This window comes from Lasioglossum baleicum, chromosome 13 (genome assembly GCF_051020765.1).
Source record: "Lasioglossum baleicum chromosome 13, iyLasBale1, whole genome shotgun sequence".
In the NCBI taxonomy this organism is placed as follows: Eukaryota; Metazoa; Arthropoda; class Insecta; order Hymenoptera; family Halictidae; genus Lasioglossum; species Lasioglossum baleicum.
In genome coordinates, this window is record NC_134941.1 from 9,334,759 (window position 1) to 9,361,479 (window position 26,721).

Sequence of the window (26,721 nt, forward strand, 5' to 3'; positions counted from 1 at the left end):
AATCCAGCTAATTTGGCATATAATTTTCGAAAAGATAACAGTACAAATTACTTCTCTTTTGAACCAACACATATGAACATCTGCCTTGTTTACTCGAGACACAGTTCAACCTTCCCGCAGCTCTGAAACGATGACCAAACAGACGCACTCTGTGCGTCAGCCGAAAAATGGCACTTTCGTGTCGGCGGGCATAAAGCCTCGAGAGAAAAGGTGTCAACGAGGTCGTGGCTCGTTTCTATTCGCAGTGTCGCATCATCGGCAAGGCAGTTTTTCCCATGAGCAGCTCGCAACACGACGCGGGCAAGAAAGAAGAAAAAAAAAGCCCGGCTAGAAGGAGTTCCCAGGTGTTCCGCGGCGGAGTTGGAGCCCGATAAGGAAACATTAGATAAATCACGCGAAGTAGCTACTATCCCGCATCGTTGTCGTGCCTTTATTATTCTCCGAGACCTCTGTCTTGAAAGAGCGAGAGAGCCGGAGAGCCTATCTCTCTCCCTCTCGCCCTTCCATTGTCTCCGTTTCTGTCACGCTTCTTGTTCCTCTTACCCGTAATCCTTCTCCCGGCGGCCGCCTAATGGAATGCGCAAGTTTTCCGAGGGCAGTTCGCCAAAGAAGCGCTCTTTTCACCATCATCGACCATTTCTGGCCTGCGGAATTCAGACCATGCTACTCCCCCTCCACCCACAGAGATGCACCCACCACATTGGAACACGCGGTTGCATCAGCAGGATGCTTCTTCGTCGTCCTCTTCCCTTTTTACCGTATACCCGGTTGCCCTTTTCTTTCCCTCGATCTCCGTTTTTGCGAGAAAAACGCGATGCTCGAACGATGCTCTTTTATTTTCTTCTAGGAAGCTGTCCGTCGAATTTTTTACCCCTAAATCAATTGTGCATTGTTTTATGACGAGATTGCGCAGTAATGATTGCTGTATTCGATTTACTTTCAGAAAATTATATTGAAATAGTATTTGCTGAAAGTTTCAGCTAAATATCTTGAAGTGGAAGAACATGGCAGCTATTTTGCCAGAGCCATTTTCACAAAACATCCTAGATGTATCTCATACAAGGGAAGGACCCCAAGTGTCCGATTCCGATTCTGATAATTTTTTGCGAGACGATGGCATTGTATATGGATCCCTAGTGATGTATGCAAAATATTAGGTGCAGTTACTCAACAGTTTTAAAGATATAAACAATTAAAGTTTCATACTTTAGTAGCTTTCGAAGTTCCATTAGCCGTGTAAGCAGGTTGCGCGAAAGTTCATTGTTTATATCTTTAAAACTATTGAGTAACTACACATAATACTTTGCAGACGCCATTAGGGATCCATATACCATCGTCTCACAAAAGATTAGCAAAATCGAAGTCGGACACTTGGGATCCTTCCCTTGTTAGAGGGGGTTTCAGCGCATTGATTGGACGCCCGGAGAAGAAAAAAGAAGAATTTGCGTACTTTCGCCGGTCGGAACACCGATAACGTTTCACGGTGAAAAATCGGTCAGACCTTTGCACACAATCGGCCAGCGGACTGATTTATCTGTGAGGTTCGAGAGAAACGCGGCGGTTTAATGCATTCGCGAATTGTCGAGAGCACAGCGGGAACGTTTATGGCGACGGTTGAATCAGTATCGAGAGCTTGAAACGCGCTTCCTGCTCGTAATTGGACGGTTTTCACGGTTTCGTGACTAAGCGGCCCAAAGCTCGAGGATAATGCGGCGCGCAGATCGCCGTGTTCGGCGAAGGTCGCCTCGCTTCCGGGGTAACAGTTCCCTTTTTTTCCCCACCGTGAAGAGAATTAACGATCAATTTTCTAAAATGGTCTGTGACGTTATTCATCGCCGGATCCGTTCCACCGGGAATGAATGAGTCGGGGAATTAGCCGAGGCTTTGGTGCTGTGATCGAGGATTCCGAACGTGGATCGCGATGTCGAGCGGAGATAACATTGCTGGCTGTGAGAAAAGAATGTTTCGAAGAATAGATCGAGCAGTTTCCATGAAATTCTTTAGCTTGATCTCGGAGGACTCTATTTGCGACTGTCTCTTGCGTTTCCAGTGCTGCTGCAATTGGTTTCAATTAGTGAATCGGAGGATCTCGATGAAGAAGAATAGTGAAAATGAACCCACCAAAAATTTATGAATTGACCTTCAGCAGATTTAGAAATTATTGTTCATGAAGTAACGAATTTTCTGAAAATTCTGCACAAATTGATGATTGAATAAATTTCTCATTTAAATTAACTGAAAAAATTTGATAAAAATTTGAATTGAAGATCGTCCTCTATTCCAGGAGCCAGTGGACAAAACGATTACGTTCGAGAAGTGGTGGGTCAACTTACTGGCATTCGTCACAGGTAACCTTTCGATTTTAATGGATCCGTCTGTGTCAGGCGTGGGTGTGAGACCAGGGTAGGAACCCTGTGGTTGCGTCACTGTTACCGCAGGATGTGGACTCGTCTGTGATCAAAAAATTCATTAGCACAGATTCATCGAGCTATCGATCATGCTCAAGAGAATATTTATATAGATTGATAAAGACTTACCAAATGGTCCAGCTGCGGTGGTGATGTGTGGGAGTAGATGGGACCGTGTGGACCAACGGGACCAAGATGGAGGCCAAGTTGGCTTTCCGCATGATTCCTCAGAACGTTTATGGCATCGTCCAGTCTCTCCTCCATCCGCGTTCCCTGTACCAACAGAATACCGGACACGCGACTCGATTACACACCAGTTCGACTTCAATTTCCAAAATCACACCAGCGTCGAATATTTCATCAAAATATCTTCATCGAATTTCGACGCTGATGGGGAATTCTATACATATGTAATCTTTGAAGCGATGAAAAAGCGCGTAGAGAAGAGTATCGGTGTATTGAGGAGACAGCATGGAACAGAGTTGTTGGGAAAGGAATTAGCAAGCTGTTTATCCTTATGAATCTACTTAGCTTCTTTCATAGTTATGAATTGAGTTATTACAAAATGATTTCTGGAGTTTAAAGATTAAACAAAATCGAGGATTAGTTAGTTAGCAAGTGGATGAAGTTACCGACATCTCGGAGAACAAAAATTAAAGTTCTTAAAGTTTGCTGTATATGAAAAATGCTCGTACCCTCCTTGCAAATAATTTCACACAAAATTCTCCATTGATAACTTATCCATTTCCTTGTTAGAAAAACAATTTTTTGAAAAATAGTACCCCACTCACAATTTCAAATAATCGTACGTCGCCAAAGAAAGGTAAATTGTGAGGTATGAAACAGTTAAATAAAAATTAAATCAATAAAATAAATAAAATATTAAATCAGAACATAAAATTACAACACGAGATTAGAGCATAAAATTAAGACATAATATTAGAACGTAAAATTAGAACATAACATCAGAACACGATCAAAGAGAAATTAAATATTTTACAGTATGTAGACTCATAGCAGGGATGATTTTCTTATCTGTTGTAATGTACAATTGATTCACCGAGAAAGCAGAGGGCTGAAAGGGGATTGGGAAAACGTAGTTTTTGGTAACAGCTGTTAGTGTACACAGAAATCACGACGTCGTCAGTGGTCATGCACAGAGTGTGGTGTTAACGAATGAGTGGGTGGACAGGTGGTAAACAGGTAAACGAGAAAACGAGAAAACGAACAGAGGGAGAAGGAAGGGGTCAGTAAAAGGTTGGATATTTAAAAAAAAAACTGAAAATCGGCAATCCTCACCTCGGCGTGGTCGCGAAGGAAGCCGATGGCATCGTCTAGCCTCTGCTGTTCAGGCGCCGGCTTCACACACAACACCAACGCAACAACAAAACCAAAAAAAAAAAGAGAACAACCAAGTCAACACAACGTTCACAACAAACAGAGGGGTGTGTGTGGCGGGGTTGGTAAAAACTGGTGAACGAAAAAAGAGAAAAAAAGACACGTAAAATTACACGAACGATGAGATGTGGTCGGAGCGATTGAAATTTGCAGATTCGTTGTTTGTGGGGGGTTGTGTGTGGGGGGGGGGGGAGGTGGGTGGAGACGAGATGCGAGCACACGAGGTTGTGAATTCTCCGATGCATCTGGTGTGCATGCTACTTTCGGGTGCAGTTGGAATTAATCGTTGCATGAAGGAGCCAAAAATTAAAAAAAAAACATGGCAATCTCAATCGTCTGCGACAATTAATCCCCGATTTCGCGGGTGCAACAGTGCGACGGGAATACTGCGAACTGGTCCTCCTCTGCGAACGCATTTGGACGCACTTCGCGGACTGTTGACCCACAAATATGTTTTGTATGGTCACTTCAGGAGCCGTGCAGACGCGGTTTGCGCGATTAATCTCGCTGTTGCCGCGCCACGGTGCGAAAACCGTGATGCCAATTAATTTGACGCGAGTCACGCTCGTTCCGCTGATAATTGCATCGATGGTTGCTCGCTGCGCTCCGTCCTATGTTTTACACGCGGTGTTTGCCGAGGATTATTCACGGGAAAATATTTTCGATATCAAGGTACAACTTATCAAACGGTTTATATAGTTAGAATTAATGTGTCCATAATTTCATAAAATCAGTGAAAGAATTTCCAGAAATTCGTCATTTTTCCAACGACTCGCGAATGGTGTCCAAATGCGTGTCAGTAGTGACTTCGTCGTAATAATCGATCGTTCGCGTCTCGATCCTCCCCAAAACCTCAGTGATAACACGGCGGCGGTGTCATCGCGGTCGATCCCAATGCGAACGCGATAAACTATCGCAATGGAAGTGAGCACCAGAGGTTTCTGTTACGAACGTCCTTGACCTGTTTCTAAAGCGCATCGGTAACGGTGATGAAGCGTGTCTGCGTTCGAGGATGCACCAGTGCACTTTCCCAACGAGATCCTCCTCTCCTCCCGAATAAATTCGACTGCCTTCGCAGAGAGAAACTCTCTTTTACGAACAACAACAAAAAAAAAAATCGAATTAAATGTCGAGAGAGGTGGTCTCTCGTTGGAAGCAGCGGCCAGGTGTACGATGTTACGTGAACCATAAACGAAAAAATGATATAACGATTCCACAGTTGCATCGGTGCATACCATGTGAATGGTTCCACGGTTGGGGTCCGCCGTGAAGTGCGGAGACACCGGCGCAGCACCTGCTGCCCAACCCGGCGCTGAACCCGTCAAAGGTGGCGGCGAACTGACTGGCGTCGACGGGTTGCTGCTATAACTCGATACTGATTGGTCCGTGGGGTAAATCTGCAAGGTCACAAAACGTCCCGGTGTCATACTGATTTTCATGTAACAGGTGGAACCCCTCAGCTACCGCCAAACATCCCTTACGACCTCTTTGATGTTCACAGTCAGACACAGAACAGTCAAGAGTTTAAATACTTGCAAACGTCAGAGAATTCGAGAACATTATTAACGCTAAACCTACCACTGCCGGTCAGATGGAATTATGAAGTTGAATACAGAATTTTATTGTTAAATGTCCCAGAACTATCCCCACTCCTGCGGGGTGTACCCCCTTGAGGGGCCAAGAAGCTCCAGAGGCCTCGGTCGCCGAGAAGTATGACATCATACGGCTCGGGTATATCGGTGAGACCACACTAATCCGAATGTAAAACTTCTTTATTTTTCATTATTTTTTTATGGAACTTTCACCAACATATTCGTGGCATTTTTCTAATGAAGATGATACCAAATATGATATAATTTAATGAACGATGAAAGTTTCGAACGCAAGGAGAAACGGCGTAAAGGAAGTTCTTTGAATTGTGCAGGGGCGCCGCGACTCTCCGCGTCTCTTTCTTTCCCATACGCTGTCCTTCTCTGCGTCGAAAAGCTTTCATCGTTCATTACACGAATAAATATAATTGGAATTATATCATATTTAGTAACATTTTCATTAGAAAAATGCTACGAATGTATATTGGTCAAAGTCCCATGAATAAATAATGAAAAATAAAGAAGTTTTGTTATTGGATTAGTTATGTTTACACTTCTCGGCGACCGAGGCCTCTCGAGCTCCGCTGTCTTTTTCTACGTTCGGCAAAAGTCAACGAATAGTATACCTGGCGGATAATTGTCCCTGGGCAGACCCGTGTTGGAGACAATTATCGATAAAATACTGTACATGGAAATGGATTCGATAAATTTCCAAGTAAATATTGTGATAAAAATTTCACAAAATCTAAATAAATAGAGCCTTGTCATTGTGTAAGCTAAAACATATTAATGTCTTTTAATACTCGGTAGGTTTAGTGTTAACCATGATATTCTGTAAAAATTTAATAAAATATTTTGCAGTGTATACAGTAATGTCCGGATATATGACCAGGAGTTATCTCCACCAATTGTTGGAAAAATTCCCATTCTTGCCGATACCAAAGAAATTCCTGAAAGGTCATCTCTATGGATATCCAGACATCAGTGTACTGCTGCAACTTAATTATTTTGCAACGTTGAAAACCAGTGGTCCAGAAGATTCGTCTAGGATCATATGTACTTACTCTGTTGCTGACTACAGACGCAAGAGTCTTGCCGAGGTTGTCCCCCGTGGAGGGTTGCTGGTTCGTCGTGGGTGCAGAATTGGGCGCGGAGGGTGCGGTCGTCGGTGCACCGGGACTATGACTATATTGCAACGACGCCGGGGATGGTGCACCGGTACCGCTGTTCGCCGCAACTGCGCCGCTACCCCGGAATGTGGACATTGGTGGCAGTGAGGCCGCACTGGTCACCGCCGAGCCCAGAATCGGCGCCGCCGGTTCTCCGTTCGGCGACATGGCCGAGTACGCCTGCAACGATCAACATCATTAACTCCTTCACTCAAAACTCTCTTGCCTGGACAGGCATCGTGGGGTGGCCTCACACCCCCATTTTTTTGCATAAATGTGATAATTAGACTGCGGATCTTCATGCAAAATAAAAATTGTCTGCATCGATCGCAAGACATGGAAACCGAATTGAATGTTATTTCTTCCCTTAATGATTTCAATGAAGGAGAAATCATATCTCGACGTCTTCAATTTTTTCAACTTTCCAACCTTCTTGAATTTCATCTAATTAATTTTTCTATAAATGCATAAAGATTCGCAGTCTAATAACAATGAATTCAATTAAATACTCGTCCAACGTTAATGTCTAGAAGAATCATCAACCCCTTCGTTCACAACTTTCTCTCCTGGACAAGCATCTGGACCTTGAACCCTCATGTTTTTCATAAATGCAATAATAAATCCAATTAAACTTCAATACAGTCGCATCATCCGAATACTAGTACAACGTTAACGTCTACAAGAATCATCAACCCCTTCGCTCACGACTTTCTTTCCTGGACAAGCATCTGGACCTTGAACCCTCATTTTGTTCATAAATGCAATAATATTGTAAATCAAATTAAACTGCAATACAATCGCATCAGTCGAATACTCGTGTAATGTTAATTTCTACAAGAATCATCAACTCCTTCGCTCAAAACTTTCTTTCCTGGACAAGCATCTGGACCTTGAACCCTCATTTTTTTCATGAATGCAATAATAAATCAAATTAAACTTCAATACAATCGCATCAGTCGAATACTAGTACAACGTTAACATCTACAAGAATCATCAACCCCTTCGCTCACGACTTTCTTTCCTGGACAAGCATCTGGACCTTCAACCCTCATGTTTTTCATAAATGCAATAATAAATCCAATTAAACTTCAATACAGTCGCATCAGCCGAATACTAGTACAACGTTAACGTCTACAAGAATTATCAACCCCTTCGCTCACGATTTTCTTTTCTGGATAAGCATCTGGACCTTGAACCCTCATTTTTTTCATGAATGCAATAATAAATCAAATTAAACTTCAATACAATCGCATCAGTCGAATACTCGTGTAATGTTAATTTCTACAAGAATCATCAACCCCTTCGCTCAAAACTTTCTCTCCTGGACAAGCATCTGGACCTTGAACCCTCATGTTTTTCATAAATGCAATAATAAATCAAATTAAACTTCAATACAATCGCATCAGCCGAATACTAGTACAACGTTAACGTCTACAAGAATTATCAACTCCTTCGCTCACGATTTTCTTTTCTGGATAAGCATGTGGATCTTGAAGCCTTATGTTTTTCATAAATGCAATAATAAATCAAATTAAACTTCAATACAATCGCATCAGTCGAATACTCGTGTAATGTTAATTTCTACAAGAATCATCAACCCCTTCGTTCACAACTTTCTCTCCCGGACAAGCATCTGGACCTTGAACCCTCATGTTTTTCATAAATGCAATAATAAATCAAATTAAACTTCAATACAATCGCATCAGCCGAATACTCGTGCAACGTTAATTTCTACAAGAACATAAACATCCGAATTAGATGTTCCGCGCGGAGATCAAAGCTGGTGTCCGTCGGACGTCACGGCCGTCTCACTACCGTCTCCGACAGCGACGGTAAAGAATCCGCGAGACAAAGTACATCGTACTCTGGGTGATACGACGTTCTCAGGAAAAGTTCGGTGGCATTGACGCGGTTCTGACTGACTGATCCCGCGCGACCTTTCCGACTCTTCAGGTTCATAATGGACCATGGGGGTGGGCCAGGAAAGCTTTGATATCGGATACGCTTAGTAGCGTGCAGCCACGCACGCTCGCACCTACTGAAGTCCGCTCGTAAAACGTCTAATTTTAAGCGCGGTCCCGGTACGAACACCGAAGAGTATTTATCAACAAATTAGAGGGAGGTTTGCGTGCGCGGTCGTGCCCGCCGTTTCACGAGCCCGACAAGCCCGTTAATTGTTCGCTTTACGGACGGAGGAACGAGGCGATAACAGGGGAACGGGCTGGGGGCTTGCTCCGGCGGATCCGCCGAAACCCGTTGAAAAGAAACCTTGTGCTTCTCATCGAGTTTGAACGCTAAAATCTTCGGTTGAAGTGTTTTTCCTTCTGAGCACCGAGAAAATTACAATTCTGCGCGTTACTATCGTTTAAAGTAGTGGTGGTTAATATTGTGGCTGAGCAGAGCGGCGAAACAAGGGCTCCAAGGTCGCGGAAACCCTTTAATCGATGATGGGGAGCGAATTCCCGGGGGATCGATCAGGGCACCTCTCAGGGGCCGGATTCCATGGGGTTTGTTCGAGGAACGCAGGCCGTTCGGAGAGCGGAGGATTTCGTGGTAGCCATGAACGGCGTAAATCAAACGAAGGCTGCACTTGACTAGAAACACCGAGTAGCGGGAGGAACGTTCTATATATAGAAGCCACTGAGTCATTTCACGTTGCTCAGAGTACACTGTCAACAGTGTCTCTCAACCGGACGAAGACACACACACAGAATCTCGCGGAGACACGACGAGAGCGACAGCCTGGCGAAATAAGACGATCGCGCACCGAGGTTTCGAGATTCGACCAGCTGGTCGAGGGCTAACTGGATATCACTGCTTCATGGAGAGGATTAGAGTTAGCCCGGAGAGAGGTTGACCTAGTGGGAGCTAACGACCATGGTGAATCCGACAGTGTCAAACGAGTCGAAACTCTTGTTGGGAGTCGGGGAAACGGCCACGGGAATTTATGATGATGGAAATATATTCCACGCTCTCTCCCTCTGCGGGAACACGCTCCAGACTGGATTAGCTAAATGGTGGCGGGTCGTTCGGGTACCTAGGTGTATGGCAACTGATAAATTAGGAATTGATGGGTTCGTATCCTGCAGCCGCAGGCAGCAATATGCTGCGAGTAAAAGCTTGGTTTTCGAACAGACTTCGACAAGAAGGAAAAGAAGATGTTTGAATAATGGAGGTTTCGAGATGAAGAAGAATGACAAAGACCTAAGACAAAGCAAATTCCCGATTTTTTATTAACAATTCATGAAGTCCGAGTATTCAAGGGTTGCGACGGGTGGAAATTGTCTCGGGGAAGATCGTTAAAATGTATCCTGTGGAAGTTTAAGGAAAGATCTCCTGTTGCGAAGATAACCAGCAAGGCTCTAATCGAACGACCTCGTCGCCAGCTGGCCCGACCAACGACAGAAATGATGGGGGAGGTTCCTCTTGTCTGTCACGGGGTTCCCGGAACGCCAGGTCCGAAGAAATGAGCGCAGCTCACACGCGTGATTGATCGCCGCCGGCCAACAAGGGTGCCGTACAAACGAGAGAAAGAAAGCCGAAGGGAGAGAAAAGAGTCGCTTACCATGGGGTCGTGGGGGAGGTGCATGGGGTAGGCTGGCTGGGCCAGGTGAGGGGGTGCGTAGCCGCTGTACGGGGGCTGGACTCCGCCGCCGCCACCCGTCCATGGGTCTCCAGGACCCGTTCCTGCGGCGTTCCCATCTGAAACAAAGATAAATTCATGTTTAGCGTCTTCAATAACTCCTTGAACCTCCTCCTTCTTCAAAATCTTCACACACACCTTATCGATACTGTTTTACTGTATGACATTTTTAGAAGATCCCTTTTATATTGAACTACTTCTTTGTCGTATATCGGTGACGATTTCGAGGTTCTTCCGGACCTCACCGCAGGGCAATATCAAAAAACCCATTCTTCGCTATTCTACGGGTTCGCACCCGTAATCGGATCGTTTCCATCCGCACACATACGAACGCGGAGTCGCGGCTGGAGCAACAAATAGCAGCACGTGGCGTTCAGTGACCAGAGAATGTCGCGCACGTGCCCGAATAACACTCTCGCACCCCCGTGTCCAAGTCGAAAGACACGTACCCGGCTTGAACTTCGCTCGAATTACCCGCCATTCGAGATTATCGTTCTCAACTAACGAGCACGCCCCCGCAAGACGCGAGAAAAACGTCCCGTCGAATTGATACGAGCAGAGGTAATTCGATTCCGCCGACCCGTGTAAATTACGTTTCCGGGGAGCTAGGGAGTGTACTATACTACCCACATAGCGATTCCGTTGTTAATCACTGGAACCTCGAATCGGGCACCTGTTTGACTAAATGAATTTTCGGAACGTATGATCTGAATTCTTTTCAAGCCAATGATAAAAGTGAGCATGCCCGTGGGCGGGGCCATTAGATGTTAGACAGAGGGGCGAACTAACTAACATGTTATATCTAGTAAAAAGACATTTATAATTCATATCGCTAGCTCATCACACAATTCAATCAAGAACCGCGTCCGTTTCGACCAATGATAAAAGTAGGCGTGCCCGTGGGCGGGGCCACAGGGCTCCGGACAACGATAGAGGTTCGAGAACCTCAATCAGACCCGCGTTTTCTCGCGTACTCGTCTTAATAGTTCCGGCACACTATCTGTAAACCGTTCAAGCGACAATTTTTCGAGTTCCCGGATCGGGACACCCGGTACAGAGGATAACGGGCCAACGGTAGAGCCATTATTTTAGTTGAAAACAACAGCAATAAGCTTCGGGAACGTATTTCTTGATACTTTTGCTTGATATAATTCCGCGGCCGGGGTTTCCCTCGACGGGCGAACTGAAACTAAGCCAAACTACCCGGCCGTTCCCTACCCGACTACCCGGCATTCGATGTCTGATAAAACTTTTTCGCCCAGGTCCCCCGACCCCGCCCCCCGCACGCCCATTTATAAGCTATTCCGCTCGCCTACCGGGTGTCACGAGCCCGAGGAAACGTATTCGAGGAGAGCCAACCACCGGCAACGAGTCCTCCTTTTACCCTCTGATCTTTAATAACAACTTTACCCGGAAAACTTTACCGATCTTATTGATTTACCGCCTCGGTAATCCGTCCGCCGAAACTTTCGCCCGCGAGAGTTTCCGCGAGCTCGTTTCGGCGATTCCTACGGGAGAATCGTGCACCGCAAAAATCCTAGATAGGGAAATCGCCTGGAAGACCTTTCACCTCGCGGCAGACGCAATTAATTTTTTGTACCGCGATACTCTGCTCCGAGAAGTTGCCTTCCCCGCAGAAGGATCGCCTCGACTCCGAGAAAGCAGAGCCTCCGATTTGATATCACTTGTACTGTTTTTGCTAGAGTTAGTGTAGTGCTAATATAGAATATAACATAGCAGTAATTGTTAACGCAGGGCGCATGACACAACCCCTTTAGCGAAGTGTCAGGGATCGTTGGAGGTTCCGGAACTTTTAATCTAATTTGATTCTACTAACCCTAAAACACGTTCCACTAAAATTGAGGTAAATCTACCTTCTGGCCCGTTGTAAATTTCAGTCATTCCAAGCCTGTGTCTCGCGCGGATACCCAAATGTAACGCACGAGAATTAACTAAAATTTCACGGAAATCCAAATTCTGCTGAAACACATTCGTTAAACTAGATATGTTGCGAGCACGTTCTACGGAAGTGTAGTGGAAATTATACAGTTATCTAGGTAACCGGAAGCTCATGGCCCACAAAAGATTGTACCCGAATTACAATAACTGCAAAACCAGCCGACATTGAATGCCAAGTAGTTTCTATTCTCCTTCCAAGTTAACGTTCTGATAAATAAGCGGCCGAACTCGTTCGAGAAGTTCGAATTGAATTAAAATCACTCCTGCCGGGGAACTTATAATTTGCTACGGGCATCGATTACCCTAAATATCAGATCGAAATTACGATACAGCCAAGTTTTGCTAACCCACGAACGACCCAAGTTCTCCTAAGCCATCTGTTGAACCTAGATTTCCATCGAGCTAACTCGCGCCTAAATCCTATTAAACCCGGCCTGCGATAACTCCAAACATCCCTAAACTCAAAATTGAATAAACTTCGGCCGGGTTATTAAGTCCCGGCGCTATTAATTTCGACACTCTTTCCGCATTCTGAACTTTGGCGACGCGGAATCCGCAGTTGCATTCTGCGTTTCCTCAACCCACTAAATCCATGCCCTAAAAATGTTTTACACAATATAACACGCTCTGTAAATCGTTATGGATTCGCAGCGATTAATCCAAATTAAGAAATATTTTTTCAGCTCTGCAAAAGGACTGCACAATTTTGTATGCACTTGATTGATTTTATATGGCTACTTGCAATCGATATAAACAATTTTTATTTTGCATAAAGATCAAATAAATTAACATGTAATTTTCTTTGGGTTGTACAAATTTTAAAAATAATGAACGAATTAATCAATTAATAAATAAAATAATATTACTATTGGATTTTTTAAAAAATGAACAATTTCGATTGCTTTCAGAAAGAATCATGATTGAAATTCATTATAAACTCTGCTTTACCGTTTATCAGAATTGCAGCGATTAACCCAAATTAAGAAAAAATATTTTTTCGGCTCTGCATACGGACTGCACAATTTGTTATGCATTTAATTGATTTTATATGGCTACTTGCAATCGATATAAACAATTTTTATTTTTCATAAAGATCAGACAAATTAACATGTAATTTTCTTTGGGTTGTGCAGATTTTAAAAATAATGAACGAATTAATAAATCATGTTACTATTGGATTTTTTTAAAAATGAACAATTTCGATTGCTTTCAGAAAGAAGCATGATTGAAATTCATTATAAACTCTGCTTCACTGTTTATCAGACTATGAACTGCAGTATGTACCACCATTAATGCAGGGATTCTTCGACTAATTCCGGCGACTCGAGTCGATAACGCGGTCTTTTCCTAGAAAACAGAATCTTCCCGATTCCACGGAGCGAACAAACAAGCAACTCGACGCTGAATGCATCCGGCAAGGTGATTAGTAAACTGCGAATCATTATACATAGAAACGAAGTATGTTCTGCACTTCACATGACAATTTCGAATATGACTTTTATAAGTTTGCTTATTGACATAACTTTAGCAGAGCATAAAATGTATTGAAGCGTTTTCGAAAAACAAGTTACAGGCAATAATTAGTTCCCAATAGAAGGACAAGCTCTAAAAAAACCTGCACTAAACCTAGATAATTATTCATCATTAACGGATTCTCTCTATCTCGACCTCGACGGTACGTCGGATTCCCTGACGTATTCGCGAACGACGGTAAGCAAACAGAATTCGCGGTGTAAAGAGCGAGGGGGAGAGAGAGAGAGCGAACGCGTCGGGGCGTCGAAATAGCACCGCGACGTCGGTTTCGCAACGCGATTAAATTATATCGGCGTAAAACAGGAACAGCGAGCCGCGATATAAAGTTTATTGCGCGCCGTGGGGAACGAACCGCGTCGACGCGGCTTTTCCGCGCGAACGCAATTTTTTTCTCCCCTCTCTCTTTCTCTCTTTCACCCTGATATCTCTTTTTTTGTCGTTGCTGTTCTCCAATTTCCTCCACGGTTGACGGCGGTTGCCGCGAAATTTCAGGGTGCGTCGCGCGTCGCGGCCCGCACCAGCCCGAACAAATAACGAAAGATTGTTATTGTTTTTACACGCGACAGCCAGAGCGACGAATTTTACGAGCACGCGTTAAACAGCTGAATATTACTGCGATCGTAAACTCCCTTTTATCGTTCGTTCGAATCGTTACGCGATTCCCGGCGGATATAGACATACGCGCGCCCGGTTTAGTCGGGGCGGACCGCCGCGGCTAATCGATCGATGGATCCGGATCGATCACCGTCTCCGATTTTAACACCGGAACCGGTAAAAATAATTCTTTTCATGAGATGAAAAAAAAAAGAAATACACAATGGAATTATTCTAGGTCAGAATAAATGTTTAATTTTCAAGTTACAATAGCTCCGACTGCAAAGGCTTTAACCAAAACGAAAACGTTTATTTAATCGAAAACGTTCCTCATATTTGAGTAAGAGATAAATTAATGATTTGTAATTGATGATCTTAATGTCCTCCAAATTTGAAGCTTTAATTGATATCTTCGAATTCGGTATTTGGCCAATTTGTTTTCCGTCAAGTTCTTGTCGAGATCAATTTGCAATGCTCATTCGACGCTTTACGATTGATCAACTGACTGCGGATTTTATGAATAAGTAATGCCGCAGTAAACGTTTAATCTGATCTTTAACTGAATATAATGAATATATAAATAGAAACTTTCCCGACGGAAATAAAGGGTTTCTTGCACGGAGAGATTCGGTACAAATAAATCGGAATTCACAGTATCCTGTGTATATTATTTTGTAAAGTACAGCACAATAATTAAAAAAAAAGTCAATATCATTTCAATCTTTCTCTAACTCTGGCTTCCATAAAATCGCCCACAGAAACCGTAATTTACAAGCGAATGACCCAGCAATCGAAGTGTTAAGTGCTTTTAAATTGCCGCAAGAAGGTTCTCGGACTGCGTTAGAAAAAGAGGACCGTAAAAACTGAAATTACAATAACCGAGTTGTCCGACGTTCTCGCAATGCAATAAAAAGATTCTGTCAGAAAAATGCATTGAAATTCAGGTAACATCGTTAATGTGTACGAGCTGAAATTTTTTTTTTGAAGGAGGTTATGGGTGTTTACTCACCGATATAATAGGGGTCAGCGTAAAGGGCGGCAGCTTTGGGGGACGTGTATCTCGGCGAGTCCTGGCCGAATTCGTCCGAGCCATACTGCAACAAAAAATCCAGAGAAAATGATTAAGACACAAGCCGGCGGATATTGCGCGCGAAAGATCGTTCAGAATTTAAAGGCGAGGTCATCCGACGAATAAAGTCTATCAATAATGCAACGGCACGATTCCTCCCGCGACTGCAGCCGTGGATTATTGACACGCGGTTGCAGTTTCAGAGCAACACGTTGCAACAGCACGGCCGTCTCAATGGCGTCAGTGTTAGATAGAATGCCAAGCGTTTACGGCACAATGAAAATATGTGCCGAGGGATTATCATCGTGTTGCCAGAACGACGATGTTCTTGTGGCTCAAGGATCAAAGTATGTATTTTCATACCGATCACACCAAACTTGTCGTATCCCGTGCGTCGGCGTAGCGCCGACTCGTACACGTGTCTCTCTCGCGTTATCGCGATCTAGAAATTCGAAATCCTTCCTGTATTCGCTTTCAAAAATACACAAAGATGTTCTGGGTTATATTTAGGGTTGCCAGATCTTCTATATTTGAACTTGATCTCCTATATCATATTTGAATAGCATATACATCATTTTCAAAAATCTTTGTTTGAATAAAAAAATTTTAAATGTGCTGTGTACCTCTTTTACTTGAACTCCTATATTTTCAGCCTATCTCATATATACATAATTGCAGTTTTCACTACTTCTTCTATATTTGGGTAAAACATTTCTGGCAACCCCAGTTACATTTGATCACGACAATTCTTCTAAAAATTATCTCGAAATCCGGAGCTCGAGTAACACATCCCTTAAAATCACTGTATGGCCGTTCCCAACAAACCATTCCTACCCCAGTTCACACAAACTCATTTGTTGACAATTTCCAATAAACCACCCCCGACTTTCAGCGCTCGAAAAAATGTCTCCTCCCCTAACCGTGTCTCAAATCGCAATCACTCGGTGTCCGAATCGATGAACACAGTGTCTCACGTCGATCTCGTAAAATCATCTTCAACCCTTACCATTCTGTATCCGGTGTAGTCTGCAGGGCACACGAACATCTCGACCAGCGAGTATGTATCAGCAAACGACGGTAAAAAGAAGAAGAAAAAGAAGAAGGAAGAAGTCAGATCGCGTGGTGGCCTAACAGCAGCATCACGGACGGTGGGCTGGGGATGGGTGTGGGTGTATATCCGGCGATCTACGACGTCGGGACGCGGTCACGGGGGTGGAAAGCTTTCGGCGGGGGTTGAGAGCCTCGCGGCGGCATACCCTCGTCCCAATTTCGCCGTGATATATGTTAAAATATTCCGCGGCGTTTCCCCGTTCCGAAAACTTTTGTCCGTGGGTATCCCACCCCCGGTTCTCGGCCTCTGCTCTCTTCCGCCACCTCCACCTGCTGCCAGCGAGGGACCTGGAGGGACAGCCAAGTTTCGGCTAACGCGAGGACTATGGTCGTCGAATTTCAGCCGTTGAAAACGGCCCCGCAACTTTTCCCGGGAATTCGTTTCTGAAACCACCCCTCGAGATTCACCAAAAAATTGAAATAAAATTGTACGAATTTGTGGATAGCACTGCACTCCGCGAAACTGTTCACCGACGGGTATGGCGGTTCGGAGACACTGCACGGAGCACCAAGAGAGGGGGAAGCCGAGGAACAAGTGTCGAGGGCGGCGAAACAAATGAGGAAAAACGAGACACCGAGCACGCGAAGGGTGACGCGAGACTGCGAGCGGGCTCGGCTCTGTGCGCCGAGACGCGCCGATTCACTAGACGAGAAGTGGGGGAAGGCTTCTAGCCAATCAGAGGACACGGAATAGTCGAGGGGCTAAGACGCGTTAGGTGTCGTCCTTTTGATAGCTTCTGTGTGTCGTCCGTTCCCACTTTGAGGTCCGACAAATTCACACAATTGCGAATCCGCAGGCCGTTCTGACGACTCGGGACCTGTGCCAGACCAGTCTACCATTGTTTTAGACACGTTCTTCTAATGTGGCGAAGCATTTCTTTTTTAAAATTTTCCGAAAGAAGGTTAGGGAGATTACAATTCCCTTTGTTTAACTACATTCAGTGAAATAAGTCTCCGTACACCCTTTAAATTTTTATTAAGAGCCCGAATAAACAAGTTTTAAAAAGTGCCTTTTTTATTTTTGCATGCAACCTTGCAAATTGTAATTTTTAGAAAATACCTTTAGCACATCATTCAGTAAACCAATGATTCTAATTGCTTACAAAACATCAACTCATTTGGTATAATTATAAAAAAGTTGTTCTGTTTTAAAGGGTGTACGGAGACTTATTTTACTGAGTGTATTTACAGAATTTCTGCAATTTGTACAAAACTGTAGAAATGTGCAAAAATTTTTAATGCCTGTAGGCAAAAGACTACAGTATCAAACACCATTTTAACCACCCAATTTTATCATACTAATATTTCATTAATAAAATCAGTACATTTTTTGAATTGATTAATTTTCAGAATCTTTGTCAGCACATTATTTAACTTGATTGCCGTTCAAAATCATTTGTCAGTACAAACCCTGTCCATAAAATTAGTGGTATTGCTTGTCGAACAGTGCATAAAATCAACAGAGAAACTGCAGCATTAAAACTCGGACAAAATATCAATAACCAGTCCCCCATAGCATTGATAAGACATTACGAACTTTTAACGTTCAGTATCCCTGGCGTTTTAATACATTTATAGCAGTCGTAACTGTGCAAAACGTAATAAAATAAACAAGTTTACTGAGAGATTTAAAAGATTTATGGTATCGGCATCGTGACAATATGAGACATAATAAAATAAATAAATTTGCATTCACCCCGAGTTTTCACAAATCAGTTTATATAAAACTTGTATCTGCAGAAATATCGGATAATTAAAATATCCCCTGTGTAGTCCGACTGTGCCATAAACTCAATAACAATTTTAATAATGTTTTTTCATCAAACAACCCCCAACCACCCTTCGCAAAAATCCACAAGGATATTAATTAAAAACAAATCGCTATACAAAAAAAATACTTTCCACCATTTCTCAATTGAAATAAAACATTCTCGAGGAATTATACAGAAAAAAATAAAAACGTGGTAATATTAGAATTTTTGCACAACCTAATTTTTTTGAAACAACAAAAACAAATCACTGCAATATACCTTTCACCGCTTCTCAATTAAAAATATTTTCGACGATTGCACCCCTATGAAACAAAAACCGCACAGGAAAGAAATTCGGGGGCAAAGGATTGAACCACCCCCGGTTTGAAAGGGTGAACATCGCGGGCACAGGATGGCGGGAAATCTGATCCGAGGAACAAAAGATCTTCGACAGCGTTTCGCGATGCATCCGTATCTCGCGAACCGTGGGGATCAAAGGGGAGTCGGGGGGAGGGAAAGAGGAGGGCAGAGGACGGGGCACATAATTGTACGCGATAAAAGCGTCGAGTTTATCGCGGCAGCAGTCGATAACGGCTTACAAATACGAACGACCCGGTGGTGGGAGTCAGGAGAGAAAAAAACCGCTGCTAATCACGCGATAAACGCTCTCGGCCTCTGGACCTATTAATTTAAATGAATTGCTTTGACATCGGCCGCTCTGATACGCTCTCCTATACACGATTTCACTTCTGACTCCCCCTTTCTCCTTCCCGCGAACACGTTTCCTATTTCGTTTCTTTGGGGGCTGTGCGGTGATTAACGAGCCTGGCCATTAAATTCAAAACATCTTGATCCCTCTGCTCCGTTTGCGTTCGGCGAGATATAAATGTTTTATTGACTGGAGTGGTATTTGAACGATTTTTATGTGTCGTCTAACTCCAATAGGGGTTGATTTTTCATATTATATCAATCAAATTTCCTGGGGGTGACTATTGATGTTTTAGGGGCGATGCCAGCAAATAAAATGACACTAGAAAAGTGTCTCAAAATTTCCAAATACAATGACACCCGGTAGAACCAATTAGAGAGTACCCGGGAGATTTATCTGAGCTGATACCCCACTATATCTCGGCAAGCACCCTAAATTCGCGGTCGTGTGCCAGCTAGACAGAATTATAATAAAATTTTGTCGCGCTCTATATCACCGAGGGTAAAAAAAAACGAGGTCCTTCCGATTAAGATCGAGGAAATCGATCCAGGGAAGCGACGATGGCCCCGAGAAGACAATGGTGCCAGGACCTGGTGGCCGAGAGGAGCCACCTTGTGGCCAATAATTCACGTTTTATTTCCGAATGGCGGAGGATGGGTTTCGAGGGAGGACACGCAATAATAAAAATGTCCGGCGGCCGGACGGGCAAGGAAGGCGGATCAGAAATCTTAATATGTCCTGGTTGGGTGTCCACGGTGGCGAGAGTCAGCGATTTCCAGCCAATATAAATGTCCTACATTGATTTAGTTCGCTTTTTCCCGGGGGCTGCGGCCGACGACGAGCGACAAGACGGAGAGGGTGGCCTCCAGGAAACCCGAATAGAAACGTCTCTGTCAGGGAAATTAGCTTCCTTCGGGTTTGAAATAGGACAGAAGGGTCGGCTACGAGCCGAGCAACGCGTGTTACGTGACGCCTTCGGAAAATTGAGCACGTGATGTCTGTCTCACGTTCTCATACCGGCTGTTTTGCCCTTATAGAAATTATTTCCCGACCCGAGATACTCGCAGAACCTCCTACTATCCTCTTACGTCATCTTCGGGAACTCGGACAATCGCCTGATCAAAAATTCTTTCATTTTTAATCGACTTCGAAAAAGGAGGAGGTTACTCAATTTTTTTTCTATGTATGTTCACCGATTACGCCGACATGGATGGATAAAATAAAAGAAAAATTTTATTAAAAAAATTAAATCGACTTCGAAGAAACGCATTTAAACAATGCACTAAAAAGTATGAAATAATTTCCATTTAATTTATGTGAATAAACACGAACTTGAATAGAATACAAATCTTTTCGGAGGCGGCGCAAAATTGATAATTTTCCAAATGACAGATGTTGCTGATTATGATTTCATTGGAATACGGTGAACTTGGAAATCAGTAGGTGGGAAGAGAAGATACATTAATATGTGAAAGCATGTAGAAGAATTTAAGGATTTTCGCAATTTCCAGTGTCGAAAATTTTCAATTTTGTATCGTCATTAAGTACGTGTGTATTGTATTCCAATAAATTAAATGGAAATTATTTCATACTTTTTAGTACGTTTTTTCATACACGCTATTTGATCAAAATTCGTTCGCTTTTTGTCTTGATGAACAATATTTCATTTCTCTGGATTGTGAGGCAAAATTTGAGTTGCTTAACTCGTCAAAATGTAATTGCGCGCATTTTAACCCAGAGTCAAGAAAAGCTCATCTAAAGTCTTCATCTTTCAACAGCCTGTTTGAATTATTAGTAGATGTCAAGTTTCATGTATTTATTGCAAGAAAAAGCAAGTCATAGAACAACAGAATTGTTAAATGAAAGTGTCGTCGTTGGGGGCCACATGACACAGCAAACAGCGCGGGGGTCTTATTAAAACTTTTTTTTAAGCATGTTGTTTACCGAGTGTTAGATATATATAGAGTCTAGTGATAACGATATCGTGAAAGAGATTCGTTTTCTCACGTAGTTCACCGCGAACGTAACTAGTTGTATAGTAGTATTGTGACAACTCTCACGGGTTATATTGTTGCTCTTCCAGTGTTTACCTGAGATAATTTGCCATCTTAGATTACTATTATGTTTTCCTCTTCATAGGATTTTTAATCGAGCGTTTGTGCAAACTTTATTGTACTTCCTGTTTGGAAGAGCGTAGCAATGGCGAAGTATTTTTAAGTTCAACAGAGTTGACTAATTGTAACTTTCCCTGACGTTTCTGATTTACGACCAATTTGTTTGAGTGTATCTCCCTACACTAATTAACCCCGAACCGAATCAATCGTGTACCAAAACAGCAATCGCAATGTACCTATAACGAAGAAGTTCAACACTCTATTTAAATCGTAGATAAGAAAAAATAATTGAGATAAAAGTCGCCGGACGAACAAACGAAACGAACTTTCCCCTTATTGTTCTCGAGCTGCTAATTACTGATCGAATAAGATGTACAACAATGTACAACATCTACTATAGTGTAAAATACAATCAGGTCAAAAATGAGTATAGAACTCCATCAAAAAAATTGTGTAGCCTGCAGGTAATTTTTCCTGAGGGGAAAGAGCGAATTATCTCGTAGTGATGACGAATGAGCAAAAATTAAGGAGACAATCGATTCCTCTTTTTATTCTTCCACTGTCTCCGGGTCGTCGTCGCTATCGACTACACGTGGACGGAAATGGTCGCTGAGCGAGAGAGAGAGAGAGAGAGTGAGCTGGGGAGAGCTACGAGAGAGGGTCCCCCCGGTTCTCAGTATAATAGATCGCCGATTACCCCCTTATTAATTACTGTACCAAGACGCTCGGCCAGGAGGAGCGATTCGACGTAACCAGCTGGCACTTTACTCCCATGAGAATACTTCTACCGGCATTGCAGCGTTTCCTATGCATATTCGACGAGTCATCTACCAGCATGCGATCGGAACGATAAAGTGATTCCTCAAATACTGTCTTCGGGACCCGATGGAATAAATTAGAGTGGCGTGCGAGACCGATTTCTCGGGACAACCCCTAACACTTTCCTTGTCGTCGCTAAACTGCCGATCTCTGCCGCAAAAAAACACTTTCTGCATTAGTAGTGAGAAGCAGGAGTTGCTTGAAAAATTCTTTCTTTAACAGTGCTGATAAATTGACCAATTTTTTGAATTCTTATTGTGCAGTCACTGGTCAGTTTCACCTCCATTTTTACAATTTTGTAAAATTGTCAGCCCTGTCACATTAAAACCGTGATTTAGTGCGAATCATTTGTCAGCGCAAACCCTGTCCATAAAATTAGTGGTATTGGTTACCGAACAGTGCATAAAACCAACAGGGAAACTGCAGCATTAAAACTCGGTTAAGATATCAATAATCAATCCCCCATAGCATTGATAAGACATTATGAACTTTCAACGTTTAGTATCCCTGGTGTTTTAATACATTTCGATTGGACGCGAATCGAATCCATGCTTTTTCTACGAATCGTTGATCAGAAGAAAATTGTTCCTGCCAGAGATGGAATGAAAGCACCATCGATTTTCGTAGATGTGTATATCAACGCTTTAGAAATCAGCATGAGTAATGCAAGTTAAATTCTCCGTAGACGGCGTTCTTTTTTCTCGAAATTGCCCAGCAAATAATTAGCTCTGACGAACGCGGTTGCGAAAGCACGGGCAGCAGCAGCCGCCGCAAGGATTAGCACCGGAATATACCGATCCGAGCTGATTGCAGAAACCTCAAGGGGACGCTTTTTCTCCGTTAATTAGCTGTATCAAAGCTTATCAAAGTTGTCGTATTGTTCTACGCGCGCGCACAATAAATATATCAAAACGCGCGCGGAGAGATTTGATAACGCGTCGTTAAGCGCGTTTCAAGAAGCGAATGATCGCTTTGAGCGTCTAACTAGAAAGTTCGTCTCTGCTTTCGAGGTCAACGGTGTGCCGGTAAATTCGAGTGGATCGACTCTGAATCGGCCTGTACAATGTGGAAGACGGACGCACAAGTTAAATCGAAAGTAAAAGCCTGTCGATGTCGACTTTCACGGATCGAATCGACGGATTTGTGTGTCTCGGGCCGGCAGATAGCGTATCGATAACGTATCTGTTTATCGGTTTAATTAAATTTCAATGAAAATTTATAAACCCTTGAAGAATAGAGCTCGAGTGATCGTGACCCGTCCCGGGCCGCATAATATATTAAATGCGGGGCGATTTGTAAAAAGGACGCAACGGTCTTTAAACTAAGTGGCCGGCGTGGCACTGATGAATGCCAGATAATTTCTAACGAGCTTTCTTGTTTCTTCTTCTCTTCTTCTCTTTCTCTTTTCTATGTCTTTATACGCACCCGCATGGGACTGTTTACTTCGACGCAAATTGATCGTGTCACGCACACCTTGTTGCCAATGAGAGCTGACTTCCTTCGGGACGCGGGAACTTCCCTTGAGAACGATCGAACAGGTGTTGATGGAATGGAGAACGCTAATCTAACGATGCTTAGAAATATAGAAACGTGTCCGACGTTGGAAGTGTGCGGGTATGTATGGTGAGAATGAGAAAGAGTAGGAAAATATGTATTTTTACCACTTGAAAATGAAAACTATACTTTTATCACTGGTTTCGATGTAGAACTGATTTAGATGGCCAGAGAGATTGGAATTGCACTTTAGAGGAACAAGAAAAGTATATTTCTACATCTAGTGTAAATATAGAACTAATTTAGATGTTAGATTAAAGTCTAAAAAGAGGAATAAAATAATCGTAAAATATCGGGTAGACTGTGTGCCTTCTAGAAAGCAGATATGAAAAAATAATCCTACAACGTTGGATCGAAGAAAAAATGGAAGCTGATCGACAAAAACAGTGTGCATTATTATTATCTCCGAGTGGCGGAGATTAGAAAAGCAACGTAAAAATATATCCGCTATCAGTTTTAATATAAAATTGATTGAAATGATCAGACTGATTAGAATGTCCGAGAATGGCGTGTCTTATAGAAAGTAGCTTCAGAGAAATATTAATGAATGTTCGATTTTTAATAAAAAATTGTAAATGGTGGAAAAAAGTGACTGCTTTATTGCGATAGTGCATGCAACACTGTATCGATGATTACAAAAATAGGAAAAAATGTCGATATCGTGTTGAACCGATCAGAAACGTTAAAAAATCGGAATGTGAAGGGAAACTGTGTTACAGAAAGTAGGTCCAGAAAATGAATACGTTTGAGATATCAGAAACAATAAAAAATATACTACAACTACATTTAATCATTAATTTATTTAATTTTATAAAAGAGAAATTATTGTTCTGAACTAAGTAATTGATTAGAAGAACTCCCACAAGCCCGAATACGTTTAAAAAGAGCAAACCTGCAATTCCCAGTAAAAATTTATTAAAAAAACCCTTTAATCAGGTGACAGAAGATTATAATAATACAGAATAAACATGGAACCATCTTGGAAAATTGTGAATACTTTCTGACCGTGCGCAAAAATGATTTCACATGGATTGTAACTTGAAGAAAATAATTTGATTAGAAAAATTTAGTAGAAAACCCACGATATTCAAGCAAGAACAAAACGGTTCACCATTTCCGGTAAACGAAGAGAGAAACTACGGGGACCCGTACCGGTCAAAAAATGTGAAATTTCACGCCCGATCGTCGCCGGCCCACGAATGTGGGAAAGAATCGGCCGATAAACCGTCGCCGTTGATTCTCGTATTTTCTTTTACTAAATTTATGTTCGTTCAGCTCGTGTAGGACGGGGTCCCGATGGTTTCCCATGGAGGAGGGTACGGCCGGCCATAAAGGAAATACCCGTAGATGGAATAGGCATGTTCTGACACAGGACGACTTCCGGTTGTGCCATTTCGAACGTCCGCGACGAATAGGAATCGAGCCACACGCTCTCTGTTCTCCTCGGCGAGCATAATGCGGCTGCGAGAGCGTGTCGCGACGTTTCGCATAATTTAAGCGCAGCTCGTCGACCAACGACTTAAAAAACCCCGAAAAAAGTAAACAACAATCCCGGTAACAATAAACCAATACCCCGAACACTGGAGACCACCTCGTCGAACAGGGAAATCGATTCGAGAACGTCTAACTTAGAAACTGCAGCTCTGTTACAGTAACGTACACTTAAGGGGATAGTATAGGCTCGATTTGTAACTAGAAAGGGACTAGAATCTTACTAGAAAAAGGGGTTGAAACATGGGTTTGCGCCCAGACGTTGTTTGACCTTATTTGTGCAAATTGTGGGCTGTGTGAGGGCTCATTCTAAAGAGGAAGGTTAGACGCAGTGCGCTTTTCTCACGAGGTTAACGAGATTATGTTTATATCTAATAATATGATGGCCCAAAGTAGAGAAAAAACCTAGGAAAAAATCCCGCAGATTTCAATGCATTTTCTGTCTCTAATAGACTTTTTTGACTTATGAGATGAGAAAAGCGCACTGCATCTAACCTTCCTCTTTAGAATGAGGCCTCACCCGGTTCAAAATTTGTTCAAATAGGGTCAAACAACGTCTGGGCGCAGATCCATGTTTCGACCCATTTTTCTAGTAAGATTCTAGTTCCTTTCTAGTTACAAGTCGAGCCTATACTAGCCCCTTAAGTGTCCGCCAGCACCTCCTTGTCGAATTCCCAAAAATGTATCCTCGGACTGAGCTAAAATTGGAAAAAAATCATATAACCAGGGACGTAGTGGTGCCGTCTCCGTTTTTTCTCGGAATTCAGGGGAAAAGTAAATCCATGGCGCGCAGTATATGTAGATCAGTAAGCGTAAGTGTACGTAACTGTAGCTGTTCTACAAGTCCCACCCGAACTTTACTCCCCGGGTTCGGTATCTCCGATTTCGCGGAATCGCGTTTTATCGGGCGCCGCGGAAAAGAAGCGGACGGCACGTCGAGGCCGGCGGGGAGAGGCTGGCGAAGAGTTTCGCAAAACACGAGATACGATGCCGCCTAATATTTGAGATCTCATTAGTGGACGTTATTCCATACCGACACCCGATCGGTTGTTGTGCTGACGCGGAAACGGAGCTTACAAATCCCTCCGACATATATATTTTACGGCGGCGAACGAGGAGGCGGGAACCGAACCGTTCACGGGCAATTACGTTCGTTCCGCGCGGAGAAAGACGAAAAAGGAACGAGACAGCGAGACGAAGAGAGAGAGAGGAGCCGGAGCCGAGCGAGGATGACTAAACCGGTACCAAAGAAAATTTTCCGGAGTCAGTCTTTAAACAAAGAAGCCGCGACGACGACGATACGATGTGCAAACAGAAGTCTCGGGAGCCGGAATTCATTTGCGACGAGTAAATCCTCGTCGGAAGGAATCGGGAGAGGCTGTTGGAGAGAGAGAGAAAGAGGGAGGGAGAGAGAGGTGTCGGAGAGAAGAGGATTGGGATCGTGAACCGGGTACGATCGAAAGCTTACCCTGGTTTTAATTGGCACCCACTAATTGGTAATTATCAGGCGTACCCACTCGTGGAAACCTGACGTAAGAGGCTTAAGGCCGTTTACACGGGATGGAGGATCCGGTGGCAGAGCGGCACCAACACCGACACTATCACTATCACGCCATTGCCACCGAAGAGAGCCCGTAAGGTGTACGTCGGTTTACAACGGGTCGGGACACAGAGGCGCGCAGGTGTGCATATGTAATTCCGTATGGGTGCCTCGGCTAGCAGCGCGCAGCACGTGAAAAGAGGCTAGAGATCAACGACGTCTACATTATTTATTAGCCGTATCGTCGCCGCGTACATAGCCGGAGCCAAGA

General features: G+C 43.3%; 1 protein-coding gene across 12 annotated transcripts in view; it reads right to left on the reverse strand.

Annotated features, from left to right (window-relative positions):
• LOC143215260 (protein daughterless-like) overlaps positions 1 to 26,721 on the reverse strand; it is a 180,455-nt gene that overhangs the window by 8,695 nt on the left and 145,039 nt on the right. For 8 of the 12 annotated variants that reach the window (XM_076437237.1, XM_076437241.1, XM_076437231.1 and 5 more), the window contains 7 exons: positions 15,303 to 15,387; positions 10,130 to 10,266; positions 6,460 to 6,744; positions 5,042 to 5,203; positions 3,708 to 3,767; positions 2,538 to 2,690; positions 2,334 to 2,451 (listed from right to left, as the gene is read on the reverse strand). In XM_076437237.1, the coding sequence (XP_076293352.1) occupies positions 2,334 to 2,451; positions 2,538 to 2,690; positions 3,708 to 3,767; positions 5,042 to 5,203; positions 6,460 to 6,744; positions 10,130 to 10,266; positions 15,303 to 15,387 (1,000 nt within the window). Of the gene's footprint in view, positions 1 to 2,333; positions 2,452 to 2,537; positions 2,691 to 3,707; positions 3,768 to 5,041; positions 5,204 to 6,459; positions 6,745 to 10,129; positions 10,267 to 15,302; positions 15,388 to 16,368; positions 25,335 to 26,721 lie in introns of those variants that run through there. The other 4 variants (XM_076437242.1, XM_076437236.1, XM_076437240.1 and 1 more) reach the window with 4 other exon arrangements.